General features: G+C 33.7%; 2 protein-coding genes across 3 annotated transcripts in view; both read left to right on the forward strand.

The window, feature by feature from the left end:
• LOC100176019 (heat shock protein HSP 90-beta) overlaps window positions 1-12,706 on the forward strand; it is a gene marked incomplete in the record, with an annotated part of 30,863 nt that overhangs the window by 7,981 nt on the left and 10,176 nt on the right. The window contains 2 exon segments of the mRNA XM_009859791.2: window positions 11,709-11,918; window positions 12,317-12,523. Coding sequence (XP_009858093.1) covers window positions 11,772-11,918; window positions 12,317-12,523 — 354 coding nt within the window.
• Window positions 760-10,963, forward strand: LOC100178334 (MAGUK p55 subfamily member 5-like). 2 transcript variants are annotated; one of them, XM_018811155.2, is made up of 18 exons: window positions 760-998; window positions 2,013-2,128; window positions 2,367-2,427; window positions 2,597-3,123; window positions 3,742-3,902; window positions 4,394-4,509; window positions 4,955-5,067; window positions 5,269-5,370; window positions 5,766-5,843; window positions 6,238-6,405; window positions 6,724-6,873; window positions 7,083-7,184; window positions 7,913-8,112; window positions 8,408-8,529; window positions 8,652-8,813; window positions 9,330-9,532; window positions 9,677-9,787; window positions 10,025-10,963. In XM_018811155.2, the coding sequence occupies exons 4-18, from the start codon at window positions 2,878-2,880 to the stop codon at window positions 10,199-10,201; spliced, it is 2,211 nt and encodes a 736-aa protein (XP_018666700.1). In that variant the 5' UTR covers window positions 760-998; window positions 2,013-2,128; window positions 2,367-2,427; window positions 2,597-2,877; the 3' UTR covers window positions 10,202-10,963. The 2 variants fall into 2 exon arrangements, with proteins under 2 accessions (XP_018666700.1, XP_026689598.1); XM_026833797.1 differs by lacking the exon at window positions 760-998 and adding an exon at window positions 1,570-1,659.

A 12,706-nucleotide genomic window follows, 5' to 3' on the forward strand; every position in this document is an offset into this window, starting at 1 on the left:
CCATCAATACCTTTACGTAAAACAGCCGACTATTCTGTTTTTAATCATCGTTACCAATAAGTCGTGTTAAAGTTTATTTATTTTAAAAATTGATGACAAGGCTAACTTGGCAAGGTAGCCCTATGGAATGACAAAATCTACCAGATCAGAAGTACGATGATTGATGCGTTTTTTTTTTTTTTGGGGGCCCCCCCGGGGGCAGATGGGACACCTTTCCATTCTATTTTTCGTCGTATTTGGAAAGTTATAAAATCATTACGTCTCTCGGATAACGTTGTTAATTGTTTAAACACGATCAGGATATTTGCATATTAGGTGCTAAAGGTGTCCTGTCTTACCCCACCCTACTATATATATCAAAAGTAGGGCATACCTGTTCACAAAGTCAGTTATACAATAGTGTTTATAATTGTTGTGTTTGAAATCATCACTTTATGGTATTAGTCATGTGATTTAATTGCTTGATTTATTTTACCTTACTGTGTAAGAGGCCATTCTCAACTTTAAATTTACCACCCTTTTCTCCTAACCTAAGAAAGTCCATATAAGGAATATAGTTTGTGATGACAAAGTTGCACATAATCGTATATGCGTCCAAAACTTGTATACATCTTACAGGTTGCAAATCCGAACTCTTAATAACACTTTATAGATAGAACACTTTTCATCTATCTAAATATATATATTTCAGTTTATTGATTTATCTTTGAAATTACGTCATCAAAATTGCTAATCAAACAACAAGTTATGTCTCGGTTGAACGATTTCCAGGTCTCGCCTCATTCATTTGTATTGTTGATGGAATGTAGAAGCATATCTTAAGCTATGCGTTGTTTTGTTTGTATTTATAACGTTTTATATGTTGTATGTTAACTAGAGTTTCTATATACGTAAAACTGAATTTAATACGTGAATGTGTTTTTAATATATTAAGAAAATGAGGGACATACAACTATCCTAGCTATAAAGGAAACACAACTTGCAAAAGTGTTCAGCTGGTAAGTTATATTTAATTCTGCTAGGTGTATATTTTACGAGTTGTACCTTGCACTTCCATATGTATTAATTGACTACCTGCTTGTTGCTGCTATATGAACATCTGGTAAATCACAACAGCACGTTAAAAACGAGTTTTAAGCGATGTCAAGAGTGCTTGGGGAATCTGAAATTGTGTAAGAGTGCGTGAATACTCAAGTGTTATACAGCTATATACAAGCTATACCAGTGTGCTACGTTGGAATGTGATTAATTGTTTATGGTCTAAGTTTAGCTTGTGTAAAAAAATGTTTATTTCTGTTTTGGGGTGTAATAAAAAGTGCTCATCGAATGTATGGATAAAAGATAATTACACCAGAGCAGTTACAGCATATGTTTATATAATTATACTCTTTGTATATATAATTACACATAAGTATGAAAGTGTGTATGTGTCTAACCTAAACATATAAGTTAGTTCATTTAAAGGAAAGTTTTTGCAGTTTTGAATGTTCATCATTTTGATAAGCTTTCTCCGGTTTTAAATATTCTCTATGCTTTCAGATGTTTCATTATAATTCTTATCGTTTAATGTATTTGGAATCTAATTGTTTGTAATGAGTAGCTTGTGTGGTTATGTTGTGCTTATTGTAGGCAATGGGACTGGCCGGATCAAACTTTATGGTGATCATAATTAGATTATTTGTTATGATTGTAACTTTAAGAAAAATTTAGACATTTTTGTGTGTCTCAAATTATTTTTAAAATGTTTGTTTAGAAGTTGCAATGTGTCCCAAAAGCATTTCTTCTGATATATATTTACTATGTTTAAGTTTTTTTAGTCCAATTTTGTGTCTGTTTTTAGTAAATGCGGTAGAGGTATCTTTTCTAATGCTTGACCCCTTAGGGCCCCACCGTTAAACCAAAATCACACCAATAATGTGTAACCTAATCTGTAACGTAATGGATGATTCTTCACTCTTACCATAAAATGGTGCCCACTTTTTCACCATTTAAAATCACTTTTTATTCTACAGGTTCCCCATATAAACAAGGATCCGAAGAGCTTACTCCTACTGACCACATTATCCAAATTAACGGCTCAACTTTTGACACTTGTTCATATATAAGTGTGTTGAAAGATATAGGAAAGGTAAAGTGTTACTATTATTAGCATGGGAGTTGCTTTGTTTACTTTTTGTAATACCTACAGTACTGCAAAATGAACTTATCTGTGGTGGTTAATTTCCAGTGTTGCTGCCAGACAAGTTGTTTTAGTTTGAATCCAATTAATCGCAGAGTATGACAAATATGTAAATTTATTTCCTGGTAAAGTATATAGCCTATATATCCTAAATGACCAAAACTTATTCATATTTCCTGAATTTCAGTGCATTTCAACGAAAACTATACGATTACGTGTTCACCGTGGAAGCTTTTCACAATTTCAAGGTTGGTTTGTGAAGTTTAGATTACCATTATATAGTATAATAATTTATAAGTTATAACACCACTTTTTATCATAAATTTAATAAGATTAGGCTTTAAATTTAATCTAGAAATCCACTTTCATACAATGCAATCAAAATTCAGTATTTACAGTTTATTTTTGTACTCCCAGATTCTGGTGAAACCTCAAAACCTAAGCGTGCGGTTGCATTCGCTGTTGAACCAACCGGGGAGAAGCGATTATTGAATCTGCAACTAAATGGAAGTGTCAAACGAATTGAAATCGCAGACTTACCTGAATCTGTACAAACCGTGCTAGCTGAGCGAACCCTTTACCTCACTGACTTTCTCCGTGAAGAATCTTCAAGCAAATCATCCAATGAACTGAGTGACAACTCCATTATAAGCTTAAGCAACAATTCTATTACCAGTTCACCAAAAAATCAAAAGAAAATGGCTATGGCGGAAATGCCACGTTCACATAACCGTTACCGGTTAAATGGGGGCCCTGGAACGGTTTTACCACCAGATGAGACAACTCACGAAATGGCTGTAGACTGTCCAGCTGCCTATGTAGCAGCTAATCCACCACGAAGTGGAATTTCGACGCCACGCGGCAATTTTGATGTACCTCCTCCTACACCATTAGACAGTACAGCTGTTTCATCACAAAAGAACAAAACCACAAAAGACTTAGAGGTACGTACTGTACTACAGTAACAACAGTTGCTTTTATGTAAAGTAGACAAATACTTTATAATATTTTGACTTCACCAACAGTTTTCTTAAGCTTTTTTACTTTCCAAAAACTGAATTTAGTTTACCAGCATTTAAAATATAGATTAAAATAACTAAGCACCACTTTTTATATTAAAAATTTTGAATCCCTACTACATTTAGTAATGTACTCCAAGTTAAACTGTTGACATAAGATTAAAACTCTTTGTTGAAAGCCTTTGTATACTATGGGGCTTTAACTCTAATCTATTATTAGTTGAATAAAGAAGTATAATATGTCTGTGGTAAAACTTTAAGCCAAAGGTTCTCATATGTACCTCGCAACACGCTAGTGGGTTTTTTAATATTTCAAATTTGAAGTATTTTTTTTTTAAAACAGCTCTTCCTACCAATTATGCTTGCATGCAAATTTATCACACAGTATTTGTGTTTTATTGTATTAATAAATACTTCAGTGATCATTAATAAAAACATTATTAATAATTTTTATACCACCGGTGGCCATAAATTTTTTCCCCAATGGTGGTTGGTATAAGCTAACATAGCACATCCTATGTAATATAATAACGTTCTTTACAGGCTGCCGCTGCTGCAGCCGAGACTTTACCTCAACCTGACATGAACTTCCAACGAATTCATCGGATGCGAGAATCCGTGAAAAGACAAAAGGAGCAAAAACTACGAGACATGGAAGTTCGACATCAGATGAAACAAGAGGAAGGAGCAAAGAAACTTGAAAGGTAGAATTGAAGTTTTAACAATTAAATTTATTTAATATCTACTTCTACTTGTTAATACGGTTAATCGGCAAATAGAGTTATTTCAGAAACAATCTTTTTTCTTGCTTTTCCTTTTTTTGTACAAGCTTAAACTTTACTTTAAAACTATTTTAAATGTTTACACTGGCCAAATGTTCTGACTAAAAATCCATTCTTTTAAAGAGTAATCTATTATGTATTCTAAAAGGTTGTTAAGTGATATAATTAAATAAAATCAGTTTGTGTATTCTAGAGAGTTATTTCAGAAACAATCTTTTTTCTTGCTTTTCCTTTTTTTGTACAAGCTTAAACTTTACTTTAAAACTATTTTAAATGTTTACACTGGCCAAATGTTCTGACTAAAAATCCATTCTTTTAAAGAGTAATCTATTATGTATTCTAAAAGGTTGTTAAGTGATATAATTAAATAAAATCAGTTTGTGTATTCTAAACTTTTGACTTAATTTTTACAGGTTAAAACATATGACACCTGAACAAGAAGTGAAATCTCGTAAACAAGGATTTGAAAACTATGGTTTTGAGAGGGACAGCTACATTCATACGAATGATGAAGAAAAGCAGCCTATGGGTAAGATGAAAGGCTAAAGTACATGATTAAGCAACTATTCTATTATACATGAGTGAGTTCCAACAGTGTAACAAGCCATGGCAACTGGGATTTAGTCTAGAGTTTAGTTTTCTCCTGGTCCCTGACACCAAAGATGTTACCACATGGACCTCTCCAGATATTAAAGCATTCTGCTTCGCCCAAGGGCTTTGATGGTAATGAACAGGAAATCTTCCCTTGACCGCTTCGCCAAGGATAGATGCTCCTGTCTAGCGTTCACATATACTAGACATACACCAACATAGTGAAAAGATTTTTTGATTCTCTTCATTGCAAGCAGGGCAGATGGGAGTCTCAACTTTTGTAGTTAGGCATAGAAATAGAAAACATACCATTCCCTGTGATGAAGAATATTTTTATAAATTAAAAAGTTCTACCTCTATAATTCACAAAACGCATGTTTCAGGTATTGAGTCAATGTTTGTTGCTTTAAAAAATGTGGGAACGAAGATAAACGATCCAAGTTTATCAGACGATCTTTCGTTTCTTCGTCATGTGGTTCAAGATGATGATTTTCAGGTAAAGAAACTGTTTTTCTAAAGTGTTTGCTAAATTTGTATTCTGAAATGTGATTCAATTTTTTATCTTGCTGTACAACAAGACAATATCAGGAATTATTGTTAAGTGTCTTGTCCACCCAACTTCCCTCCTCCTACGCCAGCAATGATAGCAACGTCAAGCCTCGAACCTGTGTCCAATATATAAAACTCTATTATTTAGGACTCTCTTGAGCTGTACAATGTGATAACTGACTCCACTAAACCAAAGACATCCGCTCCAATTATTCCAGTGTCTAAAGATATGCAAACAATTTCATCTGATGTAAGTTTATTGCTGTTTTTAAAGAAGCTAAACTCGTATTAACATGCCTTATCTTTTGTTATTGTCACAATTTAGAAACAAATAAAAAAAATTGCGGGGGCAACATAGAACTGAAAGCACTTTTGTTATAAATAGAAATACTGGAAAATCTCTGCATTCTGTACCAAGAATATATATATATAGATTATTTTACAGTTTTTCTTGGCATGTTGTTAATATTTACAAAGCGTGCAGAATGCTCATGTAATGTTAATGTAACTCTATAGAATATTTTGCCACTTTAAATGGGTATTTCTCCAAGCATCTCAAATATCAATCACACCTCCACTGTTTTCAATCCACACAGAATAACAATGCTTATAGTAGGTAAGTAACATCATGGAATTACATTTCAGGTAAGAGAAGAACTTATGTTTTCTCAACTCCCACAAGCAGAGCAGTTGACTAAAATCTTGTCAGATGTCAACATAAATGTAAGTATCTTTATCAAGAGTTTGGTAACCTGTACTGTAATCATTTCTTTCACATTTCCTTATGTTTGTAAAGAATATATATTATATATAGCAATTGGCTATTGTGGTTAAATTTTTTGCTATTTTTTGCTAATTACAAGCATTATTAATATATTTGTAATTACTAGCGTTATCAGCCAGGCATTCAAACTAAATAATAGAGAATGTCATACTGATATAACTAATTATTTGTGATATTAAAATATATCTGTTTGACTCACTGTTAGTTAGACTTGATTCTGGTTTGCTGCCTATTAAGTAGCTTGGTGTATTATGGTGCAACGACAATCCTTCAACATTAGGGGTTCACGAAAACGTATCGTAGATATCTTTCATTACCTTATTTTTCACCCAGGGAGTAATGCTTGCCCATGATGAGGCAGCTGAATATCTCTACACCCCTGAACCTGTGGTTGATGTTAATGTTAATACAGTGGAAGATGAGGAAATATTGCAACGAGTTTCGCAATACACAGATAAAGCTGTGCGAGTTGTGAGGATAGATAAGTCAAATGATGCATTGGTAAGTTTGACTGGTGATGTTGCATGTACTCTCAAAGTTGTGCTGTGGGTGTGGCACTTACCTATTATTATGTTGTATCTGAGTGAGGTCCTTTTACTCAGCTGTAAGGTGTATATAGTTAAACCTAGCAGTATAAGTAGGCTACACTGCGTTGACTACATTAATTATTGAGGTTTTGTATGTTTCACAACTAGTACTGAATTATAGAAATTTTAACCTAAATTTTGTAAACAGTTTTTTTTTAAATTAAATAAATGACACCCTTAAAAAACTTTTTAAGTTTCCCGTATCACAACAACTTTCTTCCATCTTATCCAGGGAGCAACCGTCCGTAGCGAGGATGATGGTTCAGTCACCATCAGTCGTATCATCAGTGGTGGGGTGGCTGATAAAACAGGTTTGCTTCATGAGGGAGATGAGTTGATTGAAGTAAATGGGAAGTCCATGCGAGGACTCGATGTCAACGAGGTAAATAGTCTGGGAAGTAATTTTGATTTTTTTCTGTTTTTTCTATTTATTTCTGATTTTTCTAATTTTGATTTTGTACCGATTATTCTTATTTTGATTTTTTATTTATTTACTTTTTTTATACAAATTATTGTGTATTTGTCTTAAAAGAAGTATGAGCTCATAAAAATTTTGGTTGTGATATATAATAAGAATATTTCATCCCCAAGGTTGGAGATGTAATAGCTGGTATGAATGGAACACTTGTGTTCGTTCTCGCATCCAATAAATCAAATGGAGTCGTTAAAACAGATGATCTCAGCACAGTCGTGGTATGGTTTTTAACTTACCTTAAAAGCAGGGGCGGAACTAGGGGGGGGGCGAATGGGGCGATCGCCCCCCCTAGGGCCTAGACCTGGCCGTAGAACAAAAAAAAATTTAAAAAAAGTATGCACTTTTACATTAAAAAACTTTTAAATTAAAAAAAGTGTGCACCAGCACAGAGATATTGTTATGGATCCAGATGCTATTATTAACCGTTTTGCAAACAGTAAAAACCGCAGATTGGATTTTGTAGTGTAGGCTAAGTATTTTGGCGTCTATTTCGCTCGATTATGACCTTTCTTGTACATTATTGTTGTGTGTGTTTTCGGCGCTAAAAATACATAACTTTTGTCTGTTAAAGGTTTTCGAGTTTTTAGTAACAAAATCGCCCCCCCTAAAGCAAATGTCTGGATCCGCCCCTGCTTAAAAGATGATCAAATCGAGCTTGTTGCATTTTGTTAGGAATGGTAAAGGCCAGAGTATAAGGATACGTTTATCTGGTGTGAAATAATACTTAGCTCCCAATATGTTCGCAATGCATATTCAATTTTATGTAGAAAACACATAGATATTTTTGAAATAATATTGTAATGATGTGGAGTCTGTACATTAGCATTATAGTTACTGGAGTACATCAGCCCTATATTGTGTTTATTGCAAATATTAAGGCAGAATATGTCAAAGAAACAGGAAAACAAATTATTAGTAACAAACATCATTTATATATTTGAAACAGAAACATGTGCGAGCATTATTCGATTACGATGCATTCGACGACCCCTACCTTCCTTGTCGAGAGTTAGGACTCTCGTTCCAGAAAGGTGACGTGCTACGTGTGATGTCTATGGAAGATGATTGGTGGCAAGCTTACAGAGACGATGATGACACGCATCTATCGTTGGCTGGTTTGATTCCTTCACAACAGTTCCAACAGCAGTAAGTATTTTTACTTTTAATAACTGTGTGTAGTGTGTATATTGTATAACTTTTTGATTAATTTGAATACTCTTACTTTTTGAATACTCTTTAATTTATTTCACTTGAATAGTCGACATAATTAGTTTTTACACTTCTTTAATTTTTTTACGTTATATTTGTCTCTTTTTTTATTCAACATGTTTTAGTTTTTCTTTGTTGGATAATTTTTACGTTGCTATTAACAAAAAAAGCTTTAATTAAAGTTTTTCTATCTTTTTAAATTTGCTCAAACATATTTTAATTTTTTTTGCAGGCGAGAAACTCTTCGTATGTCCCTGATAAAAGAGAGCAAAGCCCCTGAAAGCAAGAAAAGCTATTTATGTGGAAGAAAGAAGAAGAAAGCAAAGAATGAATCAACTTCTCAGGAGGATGAAGGTCAGTTATGACATAACAATTTGCAAATTATAACACAACAAATTTAAAAATTTTAAATACTTAATAAATAAATACTTAATAAATAAATAATTAAATGGTTGTATTCAATATATATTATACAGACGATGAACCAATTCAAACATACGAAGAGATGGCACTCTACCATCAACCTGAGACTAAAAAACGTCCGATCGTTTTGATTGGTCCACCTAACGTGGGGAGGCATGAACTCAGGCAGCGATTGGTCGATAATGATAGAGACCGATTCGGTTCAGCAATTCCACGTAAGTTTATAAACCAGCAGAAAAATATAGTGGTTAAACAAGTTTTATATGATTTCATTGTCTTCAGTATTGGTGAGAACTGAGGTCCTATACACTGTATGCTATTGGAGTCAATGAGACCTAGGGTTTTAGCCTTTTGATTGGCATTTAACTTTTTGTATTATACAACCTTGTTGCAATTTGTACAACAAAAGCTAATTTAAAGAGAAATGTTCCATAATCCCAACACCCAAAGTGATTTAAAATGCTGTAAAGGAACACATACACACATTAAAATATAGCATTGAACCCGGTAGCCTACATTGCAAGCGCCTAACCCACTAAACCATGGTCCAAATTTATTTTACTTTTAATATTACTTTTATTGACTGCAAGTGAGTGCTAAGACTGGAAACAACATTATTTGGCCAAATTTTGTTCAGTTACATTGCAGACGCCTAAACCAGAAAAACCATGCTTAGAATGACATGTGAATTCCAAATACCTATAACCTGTAACCTGTAATCCTATTTTTAGACACTTCCCGCCATCCAAATGAAGGAGAAAGAGGCGGAGTGGATTACCACTTTGTTTCAATAAGTGAATTTGAAGCAATGGTCACTGCCCAAAAATTCCTGGAGCACGGAGCTTACCAGAAGAATTTATACGGCACTACCATTAAAGCTGTGCAGAAGATTATTGACATAGAAAAGATTTGTGTTTTGAACCTGCATGCTGAGGTAGGTACTAGATTTTGTAAAGGTTCAAATGTTATTTTTGTTTAAGTAAAAAACAGTTTGTATGCTACATGTTTTTACGAAAGTTAAAATTTTGTGATATTATTTGTGAAATATTGAAGTTTTTAACGTATAATTGTGTTCCAGTCATTAAGAGCCTTGAGTACATCTGGTTTGAAGCCTTATATTGTCTTCATTGCACCACCACCACTGGAAAAATTAAGACAGAATATGTCAAAGGAAGGAAAACAAATTAAGGTGATCAGTTTTGTAAGCAAGTTATATAAAACTGCTTCCTAAAATCTTACTGGTTCACAAATTGCCATATTCTTTGTTTTTATTGTTATAAATGTACATAGAACTGTAAAATGTTATAACTCTTAAAAAGATGAAAAAGTATGACAAAGTTTCTGAATTATACAAACGTATTATACAATGCCTACTGTGCTACTGACACCCCAAAATCCAGACACTTGACTCTTGTTTTACAAACAGGAAGATGAATTGCGTCGAATTATTGAGAATGCACGAGACATTGAGCGTAGATATGCTCACTACTTTGATGAGACCATCAGAAATACAGACCTCAACAGATCTTATGCTGAACTTCTAAGACTAATCAATAAACTAGATTCTGAGCCACAGTGGGTGCCTGCTAGTTGGCTGGATTAGTTTTACCAAGCAAAAGCCAATGTCAAAGTTTACTAAGGGGTGAACACGACCAATGCAGTATATGTTCCACAGAAACTAATGCAGTAGAAACTTAATGATAATAAACACTGGCCAAAACAAGTCAAAAGGTTAAAGTTTTGTCCTTAAAAATAAATTCTGTAGATTTGACAGCCACTACATTATTGCTGTGTTTATATTACTAATTGTAATTAAAATGAAAACAAGAACCCATGCAAGGTTCTTCTTTATATGGCCGTCCGAAAATGTATTTAACTTTTGCTATTTATTTTTGGTTCACTTGTGTTATATTGCATTCTCTATCATATGACAACTTAAAAGTTAAACTTAAAAGTAGGTGCTTTTATAACAGATGTTTTTCTGCTCTGTTTTGTGTTTTAATATAAACAGCAATTGATTGAATCATGTGTTGGAGATATGGTTTTGATCAAGACCAAATCATCGTTTCATATTTTGCCAACACAGTATTGATATTTTTCTATTTGCCTTATCTTTTTATCGTGATATGCATGCTGTAAATATTTTTATGGTTAAGGTCCTCAATCGCTATGGTGCCACGTTTATGGTACATTAGATACTCAATCACGCATTCTGTTTATTACAATGTACATAAGTGTTGCATATTCATTCATATTTTTCATTGTTTTAAAAGTGAATTCACGATTAACAAATATTAGACTTTTTTACTACTTCGTTATATACTAATATCGTGGACATTGTAATAATAAAACAACCGCCAGAATACTTCTGCTTTGTGGTTGTTTCTCCATGAAAATTGACCTTAATTCCCCCTGATTAGTAAAATTAAGGGCACAGCAGCGGATGATGCCAGTTACAGTACAGAAACAGATGTTGTACAAACGTTCTTGACAAATCACACTTAAATAAAACACGCCCTTATCTTAAATTTTATGTTGTAAAATAAATACTTATCTGACCAGTGTGTTAAAAACAGCAAGACTGCTTCTGTTAGTGTAAAGTCGAGCAGATGTTTTGACACGACGAACGCATTTCCCGAAGGTTCTGTGTGAAAAGCCATGCGTCACGTGAAGCGGGACAGCCCCGAAACCGTTGGTCGCGAAGCTTCCAGAACAAAATTAGTATCTTGCGACTTCCGCAAATAGTTCCTAATGTTATCTTTAAAAATATAAAATTAAACCAATAAAAAATAGGTAACATATATGTAAATGGTATAATATTAGACATGAGTAAAATTAGTGCCAAGAGAAATTTAACGCTTCTTTGTTTCATAAAAAAGTGATAGTAATTGAGCGCGGATGAATACAGAACTTTCCGGCTTATCGTGTGAGAAAAAAAAGAGAGGGAACTTAAAACGAGAACACGTGCATTCATTCAAACGTGGTTCGACGTTGGAGAGTGTGGTTGACATTTTACGTTGGGCAGTCAGTTTAAATTTAAAGTCAGCCAATTTACGTTAATATGTTGCCTAGTTCTTATTATACTTAACTAAGTTGGCTGTTTATATCTCAGATTTGCGTACCTCTTTAGGTTTTTCGTTTAATTCAAATTTAGTCAATTTAACACCAAAAGTATGGAACAGGAACACGAAGTTCAAGAGGACTCTGGGGAAGTCTTCGCTTTCCAGGCAGAGATTGCACAGTTGATGAGCTTGATCATCAACACTTTCTACAGCAACAAAGAAATCTTTCTTCGAGAATTGATTTCTAATGCATCAGATGTAAGTGAACTAAGGCTTTTAATTTATTTGGGGAGGGTATCAATTGTACAATAAGTCTAGCTAATGTTACTGGTTAATGAAAAAGATTGTTTCATTTACAAAATGCTGCTATGATGATGTATTCCAACATTCGCAGTTTCCACCAGACCGAGATAAACTTAATATACAGGAAGGTAAAACTTGCTGTATATTAAGCCAACTCTCATTAATGATGGTTTAACGTTCCTTCCTTGGATGTCTGAGCAGTCTAATAGTTACATAATCATTTGAAAATCTGTGATCTTGTTTTAGGTAACCTTAAATGGTCCTTTATATTTGGTGCAGGTCTGCTATGTCAACTACATCCTAGCGGACTTCCACTTTTGAAATGCCGAACCTAATATTTGTTTTCTATACAGGCCTTGGACAAGATCCGATATGAAAGCTTGACAGATCCCAGCAAACTTGACAGTGGCAAAGAATTGAAAATTGAAATTATCCCAAACAAAGACGATTACACCCTTACACTTATTGACACTGGTGTGGGAATGACAAAATCTGACCTAATTAACAACCTTGGTACAATCGCAAAATCTGGTACCAAAGCATTCATGGAGGCTCTTCAGGTGTGTTTTAACAAACATTGTAACCGAAAACTAACTTAGTTTCATTTACTTAAAACCTAAAAATATCATTTTTGGAACCAGAGTCTTAAATTATATTTGAATAAAAATACCCTGTTTTGGCATTCTGGTGCTAAAACTACATTTTCCAAATAAAAATACCATTTTTTGCAGTCTGGAGCTGAC

This window comes from Ciona intestinalis, chromosome 3, assembly GCF_000224145.3.
Source record: "Ciona intestinalis chromosome 3, KH, whole genome shotgun sequence".
Classification (NCBI taxonomy): Eukaryota; Metazoa; Chordata; class Ascidiacea; order Phlebobranchia; family Cionidae; genus Ciona; species Ciona intestinalis.

Excerpts from the sequence above, each read along its gene's own strand:
- LOC100178334 (XM_026833797.1), top strand. The coding sequence starts at position 1,593 with ATGAGTAGCTTGTGTGGTTATGTTGTGCTTATTGTAGGCAATGGGACT. Across the intron at positions 3,124-3,741 it reads AAACCACAAAAGACTTAGAG|GCTGCCGCTGCTGCAGCCGA; the intron begins GTACGTACTGTA and ends CGTTCTTTACAG. Across the intron at positions 6,874-7,082 it reads GAGGACTCGATGTCAACGAG|GTTGGAGATGTAATAGCTGG; the intron begins GTAAATAGTCTG and ends TTCATCCCCAAG.